The sequence below is a fragment of the Cajanus cajan genome, chromosome 9, assembly GCF_000230855.2.
Source record: "Cajanus cajan strain Asha chromosome 9, NIPB_CcT2T_4, whole genome shotgun sequence".
Taxonomy (NCBI): domain Eukaryota; kingdom Viridiplantae; phylum Streptophyta; class Magnoliopsida; order Fabales; family Fabaceae; genus Cajanus; species Cajanus cajan.
Window position 1 is genome coordinate 30735394 of NC_138525.1, and position 22540 is coordinate 30757933.

The window sequence follows — 22540 nt, forward strand, 5'->3', positions numbered from 1 at the left end:
TAATTAATAATAAATATTTACAAAATTAGTAATTAACTACCGACAAATAATACATTAAATTATTAATCAGAAACTGTCCATGGTGAATAAAAGTTGATAAGAAAAAATTATTATTTATAATAATAACTTGTATATTATTGTATATGGAATATGTGAATGATAATATATAAATCTGTCTATATTCATAATAATTTTAATGTCATCAAAAGATAAATAATGTTATCATGTATGTAATAATTTTGTAACAATAAATACATTAAATTATTATTTTAAAATTATTTATATTCATAATAAATTTGATGTTAAAAAAATAATTACAAAATGTTAATAGTTCATAAAAAAATTTCAATTAAATTTTTTAAATTACTCCAATGAACAATTCAATATTTTAAATTAAATTTTAATTAAATATATATTAATTTTTTCCTTTAAGTTTGACCTATATTTTCATATAATATATAATATGATTAACATTTTTATAAATAATATTTTTATATAAATAAAGGTTTTGAGACATATAACCGCACATATAATTGAAAATAAAAGTCATTATTGTTTTTGACATTGAAAACAAATATATTATTATGATGTTATCGAAATATATTTATTATTACAACAGTTTACTCATTTCTCATTTTTTAATTATTAATTTAACATATTCTTATTTTATAATTAAGTGTCAGAAACTTATGTTCATTTTTTTTTACAAAATTATATATTATTACAAAATATAATCGTTGAATTTAAAAAAAATATTACATATTACATTATATACATATCTTATTTTTGATATATATTAAATTTTTTCCTTTTATTTTGATTTTTTTTACAATTATATATATATATATATATATATATATTCTTTTCTTTTCTTTTCGATTTTATTTATACAATTATTTTTTAATTTATATTTAGCAGCAGTTTATTTATTAATTTTTCTTCTAATTTTGATATACATATTTTTATTAATATTTTTATATTACTTTATTTTATTTTTATATATAAAAAGGTTTTGAGGGAGATTTAGAGAGAAAATAGTTAGAACCTTTAGAGGGAAAACAATTGTAGAACTATTTCCTTTTATATTATTAATAGATATAATAGTAATAAAAATGCAAGATGAGTATTGTGAACCTAGTTGAAATTGACGATTATCTTTTAAATTCAGTATAATACATCTCTAAATTACTTTATTTTTGTCTTTGTCTCCATCTGTCATTGATACGAAGGATTTTCACAAAAGTAGTTATCAAATCTTACCATATTGTTTTGAGGTCTCATCTTGATGTAAGTTCATCATCTACAAACAAAAAACAAGAACATCAATTAGAGTTTCACCGAATCTCACAATGGCCGCCAAAATATTTCGATATAGAATCTCCTCCAAGAAGATTTAGCGATTATTTCGGTGTAGAACATTAGTAAGTGTAAAACTAATTCTTTTTGTGAGACCTAGTAGACCTTATATATAAAATTGAGATGATTTTATGAACATGAATCCCTTTCTTTTTAACATAGTCCCACAAAACATGTTGTACCCTTATTAACATTAATAGGTCCATAAATATTGACATTTATGAATGCTATTGTATTTATTTCGTAAATCACATCACCTTATTATAGCTAATTGTGATAGAATAGTTTAGAAATCAACTAAGTCTTAATCATGTGACGTATTTAACGACATAGTCGGTCATTATTTAGGAACTTACTTGATTTACTTGGTTAGTGAGAGACTTAGGCTACATATAGCCTCTTAGACTTGAGTGCCAAAGGTATAAAGAATCTAACTAATCTACTTGATCACTAGAAGACTAATATGGTACACAGTCTTTTAAGCTTATAACCTAAATGTCGTACAATATATATATATATATATAATTTATGTTAGAGATATAGTATAGATATATTTATAAGCTTTCGATATGACATTACTATGAGTTTCTTCAATGGTCTCTATAGCTCCTGTTATTTTAAAGCTTGGGAAATAGATTCTCAACTTTCCCCAAAACACCCATGTTTAAATATAAGGCCTGTCTCTCACAGGTGTTCACTAGTAACCGATCTAATGAAACGTCACCGGGTCTCGACTGGCTCCGAACAGATTTTTAAAACTCTGCTTTCTCTTATCAAAAAATAGCTAGCAACTTGGCGGCATCATAATTTTTGGAGAAGTCATCCAAACCGAGATTTTGCCAAACAATATATCCATATTAATGAAGTAACTTATTTTGTTTCACTCTCTCTTGTAGTTTATTTTACTTCTATTATATTCACGCGTAGTTCATAGGCCCTGGTCCCTTTTATGATTAAAAATGTAACTTACAATCAATGTTTTCTAAAATAAATTTTAAATGATATTTTCCTATACGTCGAGCAAAATGGAACCATGTTATTAAAATTTGAGAGACAATACTTCAATTACTCTCTCAATCTTATCCCTTTGAAAATACTAATTTCTATTATGTGACTTTCAAAAGAAATAAAAATAACTAATCTCCCCCGCAAACAGAGAAAAGTGAGAAATGAGGGTCTTCTATGATTTAATTGTTTAAAAATTCAAATAAATATTTATAACACAATAGATAAATAAATAAATATTATATATTAAGAAAAATAATAATATACTGAAATTTTACACTTTTCTTTTGCTAAATTGAATTCATACTTGATTTAAAAGAAAGATATTCAACACTTTTTTTCCACTTTCTCATCCAAATAAAGAAAATCTCATTCTTTTTTCATTTTATTTCTCTTTATTCAAACACCACTTCTCTATGACCCAACGATGTTCCTGTTCGTTTCTACAATCTTGTAACAATTACATAATTTTTATGTTCGATATAAACGGTAGGACATTTTGGATGGGTGTTTATGCTTAAAGCACCTATAAATCTTAACTACAACAATAAGGGAGGCGTAATACAAAAAGGGAGAATTGCGACAAACTACAATCCAACGCAATGATGGTTTAGCCTTTTTCCACCCCAGTTTTCTATGTTTTCTCTAGAACGAATGTACATAATCAAATGCTAATTCCCAGACAAGCAAAACAATATGTAACAAGAACCAATAAAGAGAATTATATATATAATATTAGAAAAACATGAAAAATCAAAGAAAAGGGGGGACAAAAGTTAGCAATCGGATGAAAAAGAGCAAACCCGGTATAATAGTTTTTACATGCTACCAGCTCGGCCAGGAGTGGTGGGTTTGGGCTTCACTTTTGCCATGTCAACAAGGTCTCCAAATAACTTATCCTCTGGTTTGGAAGGCTTCCCAGATGGAGCATAAGATGTAGTAGAAACTTGATAAGGGTTTCTCAAACCACTATCATCTCTAACAGACATGCCATACATTTGCCGCTCAATATATGGAACTCCTTGTTGTTGATCATAGCCATATCCCATGAATTGGTTTCCGTACATCTGTTGAGGATACATCACAGGACCACCCTGCATTTGATGTGGAGCCATACCCATGTAGGGCCCGGCAACACCTTGAATATGGTGAGGTTGCAAGCCCATTTGATTGCTCCCAACATGATTATTGATCGCTGACATATGGCTGTTAGCATTTGGCTGCATATACATACCAACACCCTGATCATTGCCCATTGCTTGAGGCCCTGGAGGATGTGCAGCATTCTGCATGTGTGGATACTGAGTGCCCGCTACTGGACTTCCATTATCTGCTGGTTGAGCTTCCCATGGAGGTGGTGGCAATGATCCACTGCTTTGTGTAGCTGTAAACAAGACAGAAAAAACAAAGTCATACAATGAAGTCCAAAATATGAGGGCACAAATCCTATACATTTACATTCTCAATCCATCTAAGGAACCCACCCAACATATCACTGTCAGTCAGTGAGGAAAGAAAAATTGTGACTTGCAGATTCCCCATGAACCAATTAAAATCATTTTCTAAAAGAGAACGTAATTGTGAAGGATTTCTGCCAAATAGGAATATGTTAAATTCAACAAAGAAACTTTAAAAATGCACCATATCCAGGCGAAGGTGGCTGTTGCTGTTGTGCAACCTGACCATTCCAGCCAGGACCTGTACTTTGTGTATACAATGATTGTTCATACTGAGGTGAACCTGCATTTGGGACAGTTCCATTAGAGTAAAATCCACCTTGAGATATGACTGTTTGCTGCTGTTGAAATTGGGGAGCAAATGGATCAGTTTCACCAGCAACATTAGCTGGCTGGGGTAACTGGGTATTGACAGATTTAGGTTCATTATTTCCATTAGAAAACATATCAAAAAGAACAAGGGCATTCTGCTGAGAAACAGGACCGGCAGGTTGTTGTTCTCCAAGAGGAACAAGAGCATTGGAAGTATCTGCTTTTGGTGAGTTATAGTCATCGCCACTGAGCAGGTCCCATTTGGGATCAACCTTGGCAGGGATTGTTGAACCATTAGGAGTTGGAGGTGCAGGAAGCAATAACTGATTCAATGTTTGGGATCCTTCTTCAACATTGGACAAGGATCTGCACATATATGCAAGTAAATAGATATAAGAGCCATATAGCTAAAGACATAAACATGGGTTAGATCAAATTGAAAGTAGTTCATACACAAACCTATTCCTCCATGTTTACATGTAAAATAACAAATATAGGTCTACAGCCAAAACCCAAGATTATTTAGTTACCTAGCTAATGAATGAAAGTTGAAAACTCAATCAATTGATTATGATGGGTGAACTGAACAAAAAAAAAATGGTGACTTCTGATGATCTCAGATAACATGTCCCAAGTGCAATACCCTGGATCTTAAAACACTTCCAAACATATCTTTGTAAATTTTAATGACCAAGATTAAACTAATCAAAATTAAAAAGAATAGCTAAGAACATCGCATAGCATTAAACTCTAATGAAAGCCAACAATTATAACTCAATTTTAATTTATATACGAGATAAACTATTCCTAATATAAAGGTATCATTTCAATAGAAATAATATAACATGTTGCTAGAGCATACATCACTTGGAAGTTATTTTGAAAAGTACACTTGAATACAGGAAGAATTAGCCAGCAATGATTAATTGCATGGATTCTAATACGGTAAGATTAAGAGCAACATGCCAATGAAAATGGTAGTTGAATCGAGATTCAAATCATGAATCAGATGGCCTATTCTAAATTGTGAATTGAACTTTATCGTGAATCTTAAGATTCATTATCAATAATAAAAAAATAGCATATACAACTAAAAGACAAATAAAAGCACATACTCAACATCAATAACAAAAGGCATGTATCTAGGAACATTTTAACATTAAGAAACATATCACAAGTAAAAAGATATATCTAGTGTGGAAGAGAAACACAAGTGTAGTGGCAGATGACCAGAACCCACAGTAAAATAAGGTGAAAAGAGAAACACAGCTCAATGTGGGAAAGGCAAATGCGATGCACATTAAGAATGGGGCACCCTGGGTCTGATTCAAGGGGAAGAATTGACTGATTCCCTCTTATCTACTAATTTTTGGAGGGGTTTTTTTTCCGGTTTTCTGAACCAGGTCGTACATGACCTGACCTAGTTAGATGTGTGACACGATTGTGGATTGTGGTAGAATCGCATTATTCAGCCTCACAACCACCATGCATGCAATTCATGGTACGATCCAAGCACCAAAACGAGTCAACAAAAAATTTGCATCACTAGCAACTCAAAGCATATCTTATAATACAAATCATATCGTGAATCATAACATACTGGTAATAGAGCCAATGAATGCAGATGATACACATGAGCAACACAATAATGGAAAGAAACAAGAGACTTGATTTACCTCCCATCAGTTTGTTTGCTAGTATCTCCAGTATCAACCAAAGGAGCATCAATATCTACAAGAGCTCGAGCAGGTGTAGGTTTTGAATTCTCTGTGTGATTCTGGTTTTGGGTAGAAGTTCCTGAAGAAATAGATTCGTGTTTGGCCAGTACACGCTGCAGATCATCATTCAGGGACAGTCCTTGGCATAGCAGTGATTCATCCCTGGAAAAATAGACAAAAAAGACCATAATAATAACTGTTAAATTGTTTGGATAAAAGAATAAATTGTACTACAATGATCATGAATTGAGTGTTTAAAAACATAATGAAATAATCATTATAAATACTCAAGGAAAAGGACTCCAGGCCTTACGAAGTTGAGTTGACAAGGTGTACCACTCTCTGCTTGTAAGTTCGACACTGCTCCACCAAATCAACAATAACTTCCTGTCTAACTCCCTGAAAATAATAACAGGTCATCCATGAGATGTCAAGCAGGAGATTGTAAGCATGATAGTCAATAATCTCTTGAAATTAAATGTTGAAACAAAAACATATTTAGACTTGGGCAACAGAAATTGAAGGGAAAAATCAAATCTACTGAAACAGTGACGTTATGGATTTGATGAAAACGATAGAAGAGAGGGGAATGAAATGGGATGATATTAGTTGTCATCTATAAAGTATCCAACAATTCAAAAAATGAAAAAAGGACAAAGTATTGGTATCACATCCATATCGATCCATAGAAAACACATGTAAGGTACTCTTAGATAAATATCCAAGGAGTATCCTCAATTTTTTATTTTTTTATTTTTATTTTATTTTATTGACAATGTTTGGGATACAGATCATAATTCAGATACTTTGAATAGGACTAAAATTAGGAGTGCTTGTTTCAAGGTTTAAAAATTTATTCCTGGGAATGTGAACATAGAAATGTAATATTCATGTACATTATGAGCTACAAAAATTATTTACAAGTATTGTTCAGCCCCGGAATGTAGTAATACCTAGTTGTATTTCATTTTTATTCTCATGGTAAGAGATGAGAAAGTTATATTGTTGTAGGAATATGAGAAGTTATTTTCTAATTCAATTGTAACTTCCATCTCCACTCTTGCATTTCCTTCTAATTATTTTGAATCTTAAATAAGAATATTAAAATCTAACCAAATATATTTAAATTAACTCAATTTTAGCTTTGTTGGATAGTACTCTTAGGGATGTCATTCCTAGGAATGAAATATTCGACCAGTTTGCTTAAATATATATATATATAAAGAAACTATAAAAAAAGTGCTTAAAAAATTGTTATTTTAAGAAGCATATAGAATTTGCTCCTTTAAAAAAGCAGAAAACTATTTATTTTTAAAATAAGCAATTTAAACAAACACATTAAAAAAACATAAAACTGCTCATTTTATTAAAAAAAATGCTTTTTATTTTAAGAAAAATAGTTTAAACAAACAGGCCATTATGTCTTGAAAGTTGAAACAAATGTTACCATAGACTAGATTCCTTTCTATCCATAAAAGCCATAGTAAATAATACACAATTATATGGAGTCAAAAATTCTATTGAGTAGGACTAGTGCTTTTTTGAGACATTCTATCATGGATTTGGAGAAAATATGTAATTTTCATAATATATTCTTAGGGGAAGAAATACATTCTGATATGGTTAACAGAAATACTGTTTTTTTTTTTTTTACAAATATTGTGCATTTGAAGTTTTTTTTTTTTAATTGATGACTTATCTTGTCCTAAAACTGTAACATTCATTCCTGTATCTGTGTCATTTCAAGTATCTAAACTTCATAGGTTTCGATTGTTTAGATTGTTTGAAAAAGGATGGAATAAGACCAAATGAAAATTATGTCATCTAATACCTGCACTTTTTATCCTATCAAATTCCAGGTTTTTTTATTGATGACTTGTCCTAAAATTGTAACATTCATTCCTGTATCTGTGTCATTTCAAGTATCTAAACTTCATAGGTTGCCATTGTTTAGATTGTTTAAAAAAGGATGGAATAAGACCAAATGAAAATTATTTCATCTAATATCCGTATCCGATACGTATCCGACACGATACTCTTGGATACTTCACCGATACGTGTCAATGAAGTATCCTACTAGCCTTTAAAAATATTATAAAAAATTTATTCAATTTTGATACTTTCATATACTTCACCGATACTTATTAACGATACGTATCGATAAAGTGTTCAAATTTTTTAAAAAATTATGAAATATCCATTACAGCTAAATAAGATATATAAACATGTTTAATATAGAAACATAGAACTATTGGTCCTTGGTGAACTACAAATGAAAATTGTCTTCTATATAGATAATTTTAAGAAAGGAATGAAATTGGTAATATTAATTCTATTTGCAAATAATAAAAAGTAATTTATGATGAAATGATTTATAATTTATTTACTTTTAGTAATGTACAATAAGTATGTTTTTAATTTGGATTTGCAAAATAGCTATTATATATTAAATGTTTATGAATTTTGATCAAAATTACAAGTACACATTTATTATATTGTATGAACATTGATATATATGATGACACGTATCTTACAAGTATCGTATCCTATATATTTTTAAATAATCGTATCGGATACGTGTCGTATCCGATACGCGTATCGTATCGGTGCATCATAGATTAGCGGTTATCAAATACAATAACTATTCAAATAAAGCTATAACTTTCAATTCCATTTTATTCCCAAACAACAAAATAGAAACATTACTCCATTCCATCACAAAATATCAAAACACTAGTATTGTAATGTTATTCCATACCATCCCATCTTTTCCATTCCACCCATCATTAGATATCCAAACATAGCCTAAGGATTTAAAAATAAAAAGTAAAAAAAATGACATGACATGACATGGTTTTTTCCATTCTTGATTTAGTGTTGCACCTTCATGAGTCAAATTTGTTCTTTCCATAAGCTACATCTATCATGTTTTTGGGTTAAAGAAACAATGAAACACCAAACTAACTACCATATGTATATCAGTTAAAAATTAAAAATACATAATGTGCCGCAGTGCATTGCCTAAAACAGATAATACAAAAGTATATATTTTTAAGCTGATAATGCCAAAATACCATAGGCGATTAGTCATTTGATGCACCAAAAAAATTGGTATAGTATCAATTTTCATCCCTGTGGCTTCTATTCAGTTTTAAGTTTCATCCCCATTTTTTTCATTCAGCCAGGCTTCAATCATTACTAGCAAATATTTTGTTGATTTCCATGTTAATAGCCAGTGATATCACTAGTGAAAACCTATTAGTGACTTTTCCCATAAACAATTTTCAACACCCTATCAATAACTAACACACTCACATCAGCAGTTAAAGCATAAAGACAACAAGGTAGAGGAAATATAAAAACCAGTCAATCAATTGAGTGTCAAATTGATTCAATAAATCTTTTAGAAAACCTGAATAAAAACATAAATATTTGAGAAAAATAGTGGAATCTGGTGAATATGATAATTAATATAGGATTTAAAAACACATTCAACCAGATCAATATCATAATTTGAAAGTATTTTATTCAATATGCAACACCCATAATCTTCAAAATCATTAATTACAACATAATTTTTTTATTCATTTATTATATCAGAATTTGACTCTATGAATTGAGTAACTTACTTCTTTGTTACTAGGGTCCAAGGCATTGAGCATTTCTGCAAGAACATCCATGATGCCACGTGCATTCTGAATTTCAGTCAAACTGTAAAAAAATATATCAATTAGAACAAAATAATGCAGAACTATATGGCCATCTGTACCACAGCATACATCTCATCATCATCATAATAATACTTATATCAGTACATATTAAACGTATCATGAGCTCATTACACAAAGTGAATGACGTTTTATCCATGGAAATTCATACAGCTTATTTATTAACAGTAATAAAAAGGCACTGATAAATAAAGAAACAGATACTGTGATCAAAATTTGATTCCTCTTTTAAGATATATTTTACATATTCCTTTTTCTTTTCGTTGGTTCCCCAAATGCCACTCAACTGTGCTTGATTCCATAAGGTAAAAGATTAAGTAACAGCCATTAAAAAATGCATGGCTAGGCAAGCCACAAAACAGAACATGACTTCAAATGTGACATCCGAACAGCAAAGAAATTCTACCAGTTATAAATATGGTCATGTATTTATGATGCTTATGTTATGACTACACACACACTGTATAACATTATGTCACAACCATAATTAAACAAACAATCCAAAAATTGAATGGGACTGAATCAATAAGAATTAAGTCAACCTTTTATATAAAAAGAAAATGAATTAAGTCCACACCTTAGTGTTGGAAACTCAGACTCTGCAGAGGACTCAGCTGTGTCCTGGCGAGCCTCTGAGTCACGTATATTTTGAGGGTATGATGCCAGTGGCTGGGTTTGTGGAGGTGTGAATACAGGCGCAGATTGTTCAGACCTCTGAGGGAATACTGCTCCAGCACGCTGAAATAACAAATCCTTTTATAATAAACTAAATCGTAAAAAAACTAGATTCTAAAATGTTTGTGTAAATACTCCAAGTGTAACAATTCACACTTAAATGTCTAAACCTATAAGAAGCAATCAGATAAGAACATTTATCCAAACAAAAATGCTCAATATTGACTGCTCTAATTCATGAACAGCTTTCGTTAATTTTCACAATAGCAAGAGGAGTACTTGGCAACAGAATCTCTGTAAAAATCTTCGTAGTAAACATTACCAACAGTTCCTGGTAAGCAGCATAATATTGTGGATATCTTGCCCTCGGGCCACCAAAAGCTTCTTGCCAGGTATCTATAAGAACGAGTATCTTCTCTTTGACATGAGAATCAGACTACAATTGGCATGAAAAATGACATCAACTTATTTTACAAGAAGAAAACAGGAACAGCAGAAAACTACAAAAATATTTAAGAAATATTGTATACCTTCTTTTTTAATATTTTCACCATCTCATGAAGCACATCTCTCTCTGCAACATGCATGTGAACAATATCTCCACAGTTTTTTATGATTGTCTCCAGCAACTAGAATACAGCAGACCAACAGAATCATCAATGATCTAGACAAGACAAATATACCCAGACCAGAGAGAATGCATTCCAGCTGAACTTGCATTATTTGAAAAGGCACCCAAGGTACTCTCAAAAAAATAGTTTTAATTTCATTCCAGCATAGTTAAAAAAAAAAGACTTTCTTTTTGAACCAAAAAAATGTAATGACAGGCTTCTCATGAAGCCCAAATAAAAAATAAATAATTAAAAGGACCAATTAACAATAAGAGATGTTAAGACTATGGATGGACACAGAGTGGCAATAAATGGAGTAGCATAGGAAATGGTTTGGGGCATTGCAATAGAAAACTTCTCCCTCTTTATTCTTAAATGATTATCTACAGTTTCAAGTTTGAAACCCCCCCGCCCCCTCTTTCAACAGACAGAAAAGGAAGTATTGGGCAAAAAAAGCCTAAGGTTATTTGATCTTTTAATTTCAAGAAGCACTTGACCCCCTCCCCAACAACCAGAGGGTCCAGTAATGATACACGGATACAATAAGAAATTTTTAAAAACACAAGATACAATACATTTAAGATACTAATAAAAAAATTCAAATCAAGACTATATTTTTAAGAATATATTTGTTAAATATTAATAAATAATAAATATAAAATTAAATTAAAAATTAATAGCAATTATCAAAAAATTAGATTAAGAATATATTTTTTATTTTTAAACATTAGTAAAAATATATTCTTAATTTGAATTTTTTAATACTGATATCTATTTTTATAAATATTATATAATAAAATTACGGAAAACAAATTAAAAATATGGATACTATTGAAAAACAAAATATCATATAAAGAAATATGCACTATAAATAATATTACAAAGTGCAATACAGTTGGACATTGTCTCTATGGTGGGGGTGAGTCCACTGCAGAAAAAGTCATGAAAAAAATAAAAGTACAGAGAGGAATGCATCCCCTTTCCAATCACACAATTTCTTCCTTTTAAATCTCTGTTTTTGTTTGATAACATTCTGAGCATGATTCACTAGTTTATAGGAAACATCTTGTAGAAGGAGGGAGGCTTAAATATGTTTTTAGTCCTTCAAATTTAGGATAAATTTGTTTTTGATCCCTCAAATTTAAAATTGTTATTTTTAGTCCTTATAATTTCAAAAAATGTTATTTTAGTCCTTATATTTAAATTTTGTTAAAAAAATTATCAAATATTAATGCATAAAATATACTTATTAGTGTCCTTGTTAGTGAAAACATTACATTAAATCCAATTGATATTGCATAACTGTCTTAATCTATTACTTTTGGATATGTTATTGATGATTTGAAAGACTAAAACAAGATTTTTGAAAATTACAGGAATTAAAAACAACAGTTTCAAATTTAAGAGACCAAAAACAAATTTGTCTTAAATTTGAGGATTAAAAACATATTTAAGCCATTTTGAAAATATAGGTATAGCATATTGGAAATTTTGATTTTATTTATTTTAAGAAAAATTATTATGGATACTCCTATGATAGGTATCCTTGAAGTATCGGGACAAATACATATCTGATACAGATACGGGAAAAAAAAAGACACATTGGTGCTTCAGAGGTCCAGTACCAACATCCCCAGTATAATTATGCCAAGGTTTTGAATTGAACCCTAAAGTTCTATGCGGAGCTTGCTAAGAGAAGTACCACATTAGCATCGTGATAGTCTCATGCTTGAAAAAATGAGGATTTTAAGAAACCTCCTCCAATTCTATATTTTCAGCAATACTGGAAATTAAACTTGTAATTCACTCCACTCTATTAATTACCATTGTGACTTTGAATCAATGGAGAGTCCCCCCTCCAAAGCTTCCAAATAATGAGTTAATTGAGATGTATACACAAGGCTTTCTATTCCTTTCCATTCCACCTCTCCAATATGAACCATTCCACTCCATCCTTTTTTAAACTTTGAAACATAATTTCTTACAAGTCAAATCAGGTAATGATTCAACCATTCAGAGCCTATCAATTCCAATGGAAATCACTATTTCAAATGTTTCTAATAATGAAACCTACAAATACAGCCATATCACATTCTATTGTAAAAGCCTCCAATCAACCACTTTTTTAGAAATACTACATTTGAAAGTAATACCAAAAAGCCATAAAGCAAAATTATCAAACAATAATAACACAATTGTGCATTACATTCCACTGTTATAGGACAAGGGTAAATTATGATTGATTTTCGGGGACTAATATTGATGTTATAGATGGGATTCTCAATCAATGCCAACCCATCACAAGTGGTTAACACATGCAAATATGGATAAGTTGCTTCACAGGTGGTTAAGAATAAATGAATGTGATTTATACAATTATTGATATGTACACGTAGCACTAATGATCATAATATCATATATGTCTCACAAGTGTCATGAGGTGACCGAAATGTCTAATGATGGTGGTTATCTTTGTCTCAAATAATCAAGAGTAAATGAATGTGCTTATACAATTATCAATCTATGCTTGTAGCATTAATAGTTAAATACATCTCACAAATGGTTAATAGTGTCATTGATGGAGGCCCGCGGGCCAAAGGCCCAACTACTAGGGCCATGGCCAAGAGGATGCATGAAGAATGGGCTAGTAATAAGGAAAAGCCCATAGTTCTTTTTAGTTGGGCTATTCTCTAAAGCCCAAGTAGAGTAGGGTTAGCCCAATGGGCTTGTGTATTTTTTGGGCCTTGTATTTTGGCCAAGTAGATTAGGCATTTCATTTCCATGTAATTTGAATTTAGGTTTAAAAGGAGTTGCTTGTGCATCTCAATTTAAATGTCATTAACATTACATTTGGAGAGCATTTCAGCCATGTGCTTGCATGCACATGGGGTGTCCAAAATTCACTCTCAAATGAATGCTAAATGACATTCAAATTGAGTAGCACATGGGGGGGGTGACGGTTTGGCACCAAAATTTGAATTTAAACATTCAAATTTTGGCGCCTAAGGTTTAATTGACCATACCATGGTTTAATTAAACCTTAGGTTAACCTAGCTTGCCTAGCACACTTCCTAAAACCTATATATTCTATTGTGACTGTGTAATTTGGCACTTTTGGATATATGAGATTCATTTCACTCAAATTTGAGTCCTCACCGAAAGTCTCTCTCAAGGAGAACTCTCTCCTTCTCAATTCCTTGAGCCTTCCTCTTTGGAGCTTTAGGATTTTCTTTCCGGAAGTCCTAGCATCCTTGAATCAACATTGATTCTTCTAAGCTAGTTCCGGCCTTGAAGTTTCTCTTGGCTTGAGCTTGAAGAATTTTGTCAAATTCGGATGAAAGCTTACCGTAGGAGCTTCATCAGTCATGATTAATGACGTTACTGAAATGTCTAATGGTGAATAACTGTTCTTTAAAATTGGTTAAATGTGCAGGGAGGACTTTTTTCAGCATCGTGTTTACAATTTTTCACTGTGGGGTTGCTGTTTCAGCTATCGAACATGACTGGTATTCACATTAATGTGGCACTAAGCATTGTTCAAGCTAGTGAGTCATAGGGTACCAATGTTATTTAATATTCTATAAATTTAATTACATTTTTTATCCCTTTAGTTTGGATTAAGTGCAATTTTAGTCCACAGTTTTTTTTAGCCAATTCAACCCCCGTATTTTGAAAATTAAGAAAATTTGATCCCTCAATGTATTTTCTTCTACCTAAAACCCTCAAGTTCTCATTTCCTACTCAAAATCTTCACAAATTATATCAATCAAATTGTATAAAAGAAATTTCTCAAAACTCACCTGTGAAAACATCAAATTTCACCCGAAAAAGAAATATCAAAATATTAGAACTTAATGAGAATGCACTCCCAATGTAAAAGTCTTTTACATTATCATCTAATCATGAATTGTCATATAATAGAAAATTGTTGACTTTTGTAATAATTGCTTTCAAAATTCATCTACACTGAAAGTGTACCAAAATTAAACTAAATAATATTCAGTTGTTCACATATATCAAGTTATATCTCTCCCTTCACCACCTTTTCATTTACAGGCAATAATGTGCCTTATTTCTTCAACCATTTAACTTAAATAACAAGCAGGTATCTATCAATCATACACCACCCACTCATCATTAGAGAATTGATAGCAATGCGGACGGCAAAATTATTAAGTGAGCATGATTGCCTTAAAATCTTTAACATTATTATAACCCCATCCAATGACATATTTACATGCATATTCAGAAGTTGATATTTTCTCTTTCTTTCCCAAAAGAAAACAACATAAGGTAGATAAAGGATGTTTGGATATTCTTTATTCTTTTTGAAAATTTTTACTACAGTTCACTGCATACTAATATAATTCTTTTAGTAGAAATATCACAGTTTCCCATTTCGAATTCCATTACATTATCCCCAAATAAAAGTTAACAAAAGCTTCCATCATTATTTATCAATCAACATGAAAAACTTAAATCCAAAGAATTAGACTAATATTAAGTTTCCTTTTCATCTAATAAATTTATTTTTTGTGATACCATTTGAGATTCCCATATTCTTTTAGTAAAATTTCTTTTACCTTACACTTAAGATGGGAAAGAATTGTGTGTAACCACTCTAATGTTTGGAGACCTATCCTAGAATCTATATTTGAAGCCAAATGGTTCGTTACTTTTATTGACGACTGTACCCGTGTCACATGGACATACCTTATGAAAAATAAATCAGAAGTTTTTCAAATCTTTGTTAATTTTTTCAGTCTTGTCCTAAATCAATTTGGAAAAAATATCAAAAGAATCAAGTCTCGTAATAGTACTAAATATGTAAATCATGAATTTCTCAATTTTTTGTCTCATAATGGTATTGTTCATGAGCTAACATGTGTAAACACCCCAACAAAATGGGGATGTAGAAAGAAAGAATTGTCATCTTCTTGAAGTAGCTAGAGCTCTTCTTTTTCAAATATTTGTTCCAAAACTTATTGGGGAGAAGCTGTATTAACTGCCATGTATCTCATTAACAGGTTACCCACTCGTATCTTAAATGGCATTAGTCTTATAAAGTCTCTATTGTCTTTTGTTCCCTCTTCCCCCCTTGTATCAAGTATAACTAGTCGAGTCTTTGGATGTGCTATTTTTGTTCACTCTCATCATTCGAATCGTAGTAAATTAGATCTTAAAGCTCTTAAATGTGTCTTTATTGGGTATCCTTCTAATAAAATAGGATACAAATGTTATCACCTTCAAAGTCGTCGTGTCTTTATCACCATGAATGTCATTGTCACCTTTCATGAAAGACAAGCCTTTTATGTCAGCCCTCCACTTCAGCGAGAGAAAGCACTTGAAGTTGAGGAGCTCTCCTTCTTGTCATTACCATATTTGTCGTTGCAGGATGCCCAAGATCTAAGCAATGAAGCTACCATGGCCCACAGTGAGGAAGAAGAGGAAGAAGAAAAAAATTTTGGCAAAAAATATGAAAAAAAAAACAACCCACTTCGACTCTAGAGCAAGAAGAATTGTCTAACCCGGAGGTGAGAATCCCTAAAGATAATAGTGAGGAGGTAAGTATTACTGAGAATTTATCCAATATATTGAGAAAGGAAAGAAGGTCATGTGTTAAATATCCTATTTCTCAATATGTTTGCACTAACAATCTCTCTGATAAGCACCGAAGCTTTATTGTTGCCATTGATGCCACAGAAATTTCTACCTTAGTCCAGGAAGCCATAAAAATTGAACATTGGACTCAAGCCATGAGAGAAGAGATAAATGCATTATAAAGAAACTCAACCTGGGAGGTTATTGATAAACCAAGAGACAAGAAGGTTGTAGGGTGTACAAAGTGAAACATAAGGCAAATAGGTCAATAGAAAGATATAAAGCTAGATTGGTAGCAAAAGGCTACACCCAAACTTATGGGATTGACTATGAGGAGACATTTGCCCTGATGGCAAAGATGAATACAGTTCGAGTTGTTGTTTCTTTAGATGCTCATTTTGGTTGGGACTTACACCAATTGGATGTGAAAAATGCCTTTCTTCATGGAGATTTGGAAGAGGAAGTGTACATGGAGATTCCCCCAAGTTTTGAAGTGCAGAATAAAAGAAACAAGGTATGCCTCCAAAAACAAAGCATTATATGGTCTTAAGCAATCCCCTAGAGCATGGTTTAAAAGATTTACAAAAACAATGATTTCCTTGAGATATAGACAAAGCCAAGGAGATCATACTCTATTCATAAAGCACTCTTCTATAGGTAAACTCACTCTACTGCTAGTCTATGTGGATGATATGATTATTGTAGGAGATGATGAAATAGAAAAATTGGCATTAAAAGAAAAATTGGCCGCCCAATTTGAAATGAAAGATCTAGGAAAACTCAAGTACTTTCTTGGAATAGAGGTTTCTTACTCCAAAAACGGAATTTTCATCTCCCAAAGGAAATATGTAATTGATCTCCTCAAAGAAACAAGAAAGTTGGGATGTAGAACCTCCACAGTTCCTATAGAACAGAATCGTAGAATTGGAAGTGAAGAATGTTCTCCTGTAGAGAAGACCCAATATCAGAGATTGGTAGGGAAATTGATTTATCTATCACACACAAGACTAAACATTGCTTATGCAGTTATTGTAGTGAGTCAGTTTATGCATGACCCAAGAGAGAGACACATGCAAGCAGTTGACAAAATTCTCCAGTACTTGAAGTCAAGTCCGAAAGGGACTATTATTCGAAAGGGACTATTATTCAAAAGGGACAACACTTTGACTATGAAAATATATAACGATGCTGACTATGCAGGTTCTATCACCGACAGAAAAATCTACTTTTGGGTACTGTATGTTTCTTGAAGATATTCTGGTAACATGGAGGAACAAAAAGAAAGATAGAGTATCTCGTTCTAGTGCAAAAGCTGAATTTTGAATCCTTGCTCAAGGAATGTGTGAAGGACTCTGGATGAAAATCATTTTGGATGACCTTAAAGTCAAGGTGGACAACCCCGTGCAGCAGTATTGTGACAATAAGTCTACCATGATCATTGCCCATAATCCAATACAACATGACAAGACCAAACACATTGAGATTAACAAACACTTCATCAAAGATAATCTAGACAGAAGTTTTGTGATTACAACTCATGTTCCTACAGAACTTTAGACAACAAACATTTTCACAAAAGGATTCCCTCAAGGTAGATTTCAAGATCTTGTAGGCAAGTTGGGAATGGTTGATATCCATTTACCAACTTGAGGTAGGAGTGTTGTAAATATCCTAATTAGAGAAATATTTGTAGAATCTTACTAATTAGAGAAAATATTTGTAGAACCTTCCTATTTATTTTTCAACATATTATAGTTTCTTATTTTCTTATTTTGGAGGATTAGATTGTTACAAATAGATGCAATGAGAATGTAATCAGTATGAATGAAATAATAAAACCATTCTCTTGTTTCAAGTGGATATACTTATTCTTTTTGAACAACATTTTACTACAGTTCACTGTCTACTTCTACTAATATAATTCTTTTAGTAGAAATATCACAGTTTCCCATTTCGAATTCCATTACATTATCCCCAGATAAAAGTTAACAAAAGCTTCCATCAATTATTTATCAATCAACATGAAAAACTTAAATCCAAAGAATCAGACTAATATTAAGTTTCCTTCTCATCTAATAAAATTTCTTTTATGTGATTACATTTGGATGGAGTGAGATTCCCATATTTTCAAGGGATTTTACCTTACACTTGAGATGGGAAAGAATTGTGCGTAACCACTCTCAGCTCACAGTAATTTAAAATTTAAACAAAATATATATTTCATAAAGAAGAGAATAAACATTTTACTGTAAATTTTAGGTCTGTTATTTTTTGAGGATATCTTCCCCCAGTTGTATTCTCCTTTTCTCACTAACAAACTTACTATTTTATCTGCAAAAGTTAAAACATGCACTTGATAGTATTTTACTATTTTTTTTACTATACAATGGAAAGAGAAGCATCTTAAAACTTTCATAAGACTTGCTATAAAGAACATCATTAACATTCAAAAATCAGTCAACAATGTAAAGTTTAGGAGGTCAACATGAAAGCTGAAAAATGCAATTGAAGCAAAGATACTTGAATCCAAAAGAATCTGGAGCAATGCTGACATGAGAGTTTAAAAAAAGGTAACAGCACTTGTTGCTTACAGTTAGTGCAAGAAGTTGAACTTTTGAATTTTTACTTCCAATCCGCTTCTTTATGCCTTTAACAACATCCTTTGCTTGCCTGATAATCATAACCAAACCGATTTCTCAATATATGGAAGTATAAACCAAGAGAAAATTCAAACCCTATACATAAAAAATTCTAATTCCTCTTGAATACTTTCTATAAAAAAGAATTATGCTGTTCAAAACTGTGTAAACACAAGCTTGTACAAACACCAAAGTCATATATGTTCAGACACTCAGCCCAATCCCATTCTCCCCCTAACCAAACATTGAAATCACTCAGACTAAGCTTCAAACTGTTAGAAATGTATACATAATTCCAATATGCAAGGCCAAGGTCAAAAATTTTGAAATTTCAAAACAAACAAAAAACAAGAGGTGTCAATTTTAAAACTGTATGAGTTAATATATAACTAGGTTTCTTAAAGTCATAATTGGTGCTGATTTAACCCCTAAAAATTTACAATTAGTCCAAAAACGAGGTTGTCACCTAGTGCACAATTTCATCCCCCTAAAGACTAATTTGTATAATGAAAAGTTCACAAACCAAAGCAACAAAAGATGCCACTTTCTGGACCAACTTTTCTATTAACTGGAGCCTCAAACCATAACAAAGCGGGCAAAAATAGCGCATAAGGGTTATAATTTATATAATTCCACAAAGAAGATAACCTACAATTAGATGTCACCTAGCATATACGCTCACACGTCTGAGTCACACAAAATATGGAAGAATCCACAGTAGCCATCAACTATCACTGGTTGATCAATTCAAAATGTTTCACAAAAACTCAATGACGCCAATTTTGAAACACATATCACAAGGTATACAAACCAAATCCCTCTGAAATTTTCTGTTCCATTCCAGTCTACACATTAGCTCACGCATCGTCGCATCGATCATAATGCATTCACACCGCCAAAACAAAGCCAATCTAAACCTAAAATTTACCGTTCCCGAAATTCCGCCGAAAAAGCAAAAAACAAAAAACAAAATGATGAGAAACAAAAACGACACGCGTTTCGCGGATTGGAAAACGGTGCGTTTCGGACGAAAGAGGCAAAGGAATGCGTACCCAGGGTCGTGATTGAGCATGTCGCAGATCTCGATGTTCATGGCCCAATCGGGGCCTATGAGCATGTCGCTGGTGGCGCGTTCAACCATGGAATTCACCATCTCCGCTCAGCGACGACTACAACGACGATTGGAAGGTCTACAAGATCTGCGATTCTCCGACGACCATAAACGGAACCAGCGGTGCGATCGGAGATCGATTCCGGCGCCTGCCCCTCTCTCTCTCTCTCTAGAAACGAAGATTGGTAGTTTGGGGGACTCCGTTGGGGAAAGGTTGGGTTGCGTCGGGGTTAGAATTGGAAGTTTGAAGAGGGCATAACAACTTGCTCTTATAAGAACTCGCCACGTGTCCGCTGAGGTGCTATTCGCCCCTGATGCCGTCGCTTTTGCCGACCACTTTTGAATCAACGATTCTCCACCTGAAGTTGCATAGGCCAGCCTAGCACACCCACCCGCCTAGTTTACGTTGGGTTTCACCTCCCAAAATAATGGCAGGTGAAAAATATTAAAGGTTGATATTTTATTTTCTCTATATCTTTTTTATTATTTTACTTTTTAATTTCTACAGTTTTTAATATTGTATGTTTTATGTTGTGGTATGAGTCTTCAATTTTGTAAGTGTATAAAGAATAGTATCTTAACAATTAACATTACAAGTGAGAGCTGAAAAGAGGTATAAAGTGTCAACATATTTAATTTAAAATAATTTTAATAAAATAAATTAAATATCAATAAAATAAATTTAACATTAGATATATAAAGTTAAATTGATATATTTATCACATTAATACAAAGAGACAAGGTTAAAAAAAAAGTTAGTGAAAGAGACTAAAATAATAAAGAAAATTTAAAAATATAAGGACTAAAAAATCTATCTAAAATATAGGGAATAAAAAAGATTGAAAAAGATAAGCATTAAAACTAAAAAGGTTTATTTAAAATCATAAGACTAAAAGGTAAAATGAGTAAAACTAGGACTAAAAAAGTATTTTTATCTAATATAAAATTATACTTTTATACAAATGCAATAATTTATCCAACATTTATTATTTTCTTTATTTTTATCTCATTGTTTATCATATTTTAGCAAGTTTCCTTTTTTTTCTTTATTTTAATTATAAAATTTATTTACATGGACACATGTGAGATAAAAGCTTCTTTTTCGACAAATGTTAGTAATTATTGAGTATTGTTAGTTGAAGAATTCAAACCCACTTTCTCCTTATCACTCCAACCCTATGTCCTCCCCGACACACCACCTAGACCACTTTATAACTCTCGAAGACAAAAGCTTATAATAGGATAATTTTATATTTTTAGGAAATAATATTTAATTTTATAAATTAAAAATAATAAAACAATACATTTCTCCCACATTAGAGTCTACTTGATCTAGTGGTTGAGTTCAAGATGATTAGTCAGGAAGTCTTTCTTCACTTGCGTACTCAGGGCTTGGGGGATGTGTATCCTCCTAGATTAAAGTCTACTTGGTCCAGTGGTTGAGTATGACTCAATTGGATACTAGTGTAGTCCAACCTCATCATAGTCTTGGAAAGCAAGTTTTGTATGAGGTAGTTCAGGCACCTAGGTCCTATAGGTTCAAACACTAACTTGGTTTGTGACTGAGTAAAAGTAACTAATCACTTCGTATCTAATTGGTTTACCTTGGCATCTTTTTTATGATCATTAAAAATAGTGGTGATCAAGCCGAAATTTATGGGTTCATTTTCGAAAAATTCAAAATTGTAATATGCTCACATGAAATGGATATATAAAGAGATTTTTAGAGTTAAGATGAATATGTTTTACTTTTGAATGTTTTATGCCACTAAGTTTTCCTAAAGGAGGTCTTCCATACCAAAACATTTTAGCGTCAACCATGGGGCTCCAATGAAAATATTTTTCAAATGCTCATAGGTTCTTTTCCTTTGGATTTAGGTAGACATATCGTCATTGTGCAAAATAGTCAAAATACATTGAATCCAACAATGGAGAAGTTGTTGGCCATGGTTAATGACCTTGGGGAGAAAAACACGGGGGCAAGGAGGAAGGAAAAAAGAAAGAGGAGAGTTGATATGGTACAATAGTCTCTACAAATGAGTTTGATGAGATTGGAATGAGATGCCGCAATGAGCCACTAAGGGATTTCTAGCCCTTTTTGGTGGAGATGAAGGAGGAGATTGTGCCACCATATTTTTTGATTCCTAATGTAGAGAACTTGATGAAGTTAGGACCCTAACCAACATTTAAAGACTTTTTATGCCTAAGTGTTAATTAGTGAAAAGAGTAGTACCTTTCACTACAAGATGTTTGTAGGTACCCTGATGAGAGCTACCCAAGATTGAGTTAGTACCTTTCACTACAACTTTGTTCAGATGTTTGTTGCA

General features: G+C 31.9%; 1 protein-coding gene across 1 annotated transcript; it reads right to left on the bottom strand.

The window, feature by feature from the left end:
• Window positions 1–2949: 2949 nt before the first annotated feature.
• Window positions 2950–20575, bottom strand: LOC109816180 (TOM1-like protein 9). The gene is made up of 10 exons (XM_020381077.3): window positions 20155–20575; window positions 19055–19133; window positions 10782–10880; window positions 10574–10687; window positions 10154–10314; window positions 9478–9559; window positions 6162–6247; window positions 5807–6010; window positions 4003–4496; window positions 2950–3745 (listed from the first exon to the last, which is right to left on the bottom strand). The coding sequence occupies exons 1-10, from the start codon at window positions 20253–20255 to the stop codon at window positions 3180–3182; spliced, it is 1986 nt and encodes a 661-aa protein (XP_020236666.1). The 5' UTR covers window positions 20256–20575; the 3' UTR covers window positions 2950–3179.
• Window positions 20576–22540: the final 1965 nt, after the last annotated feature.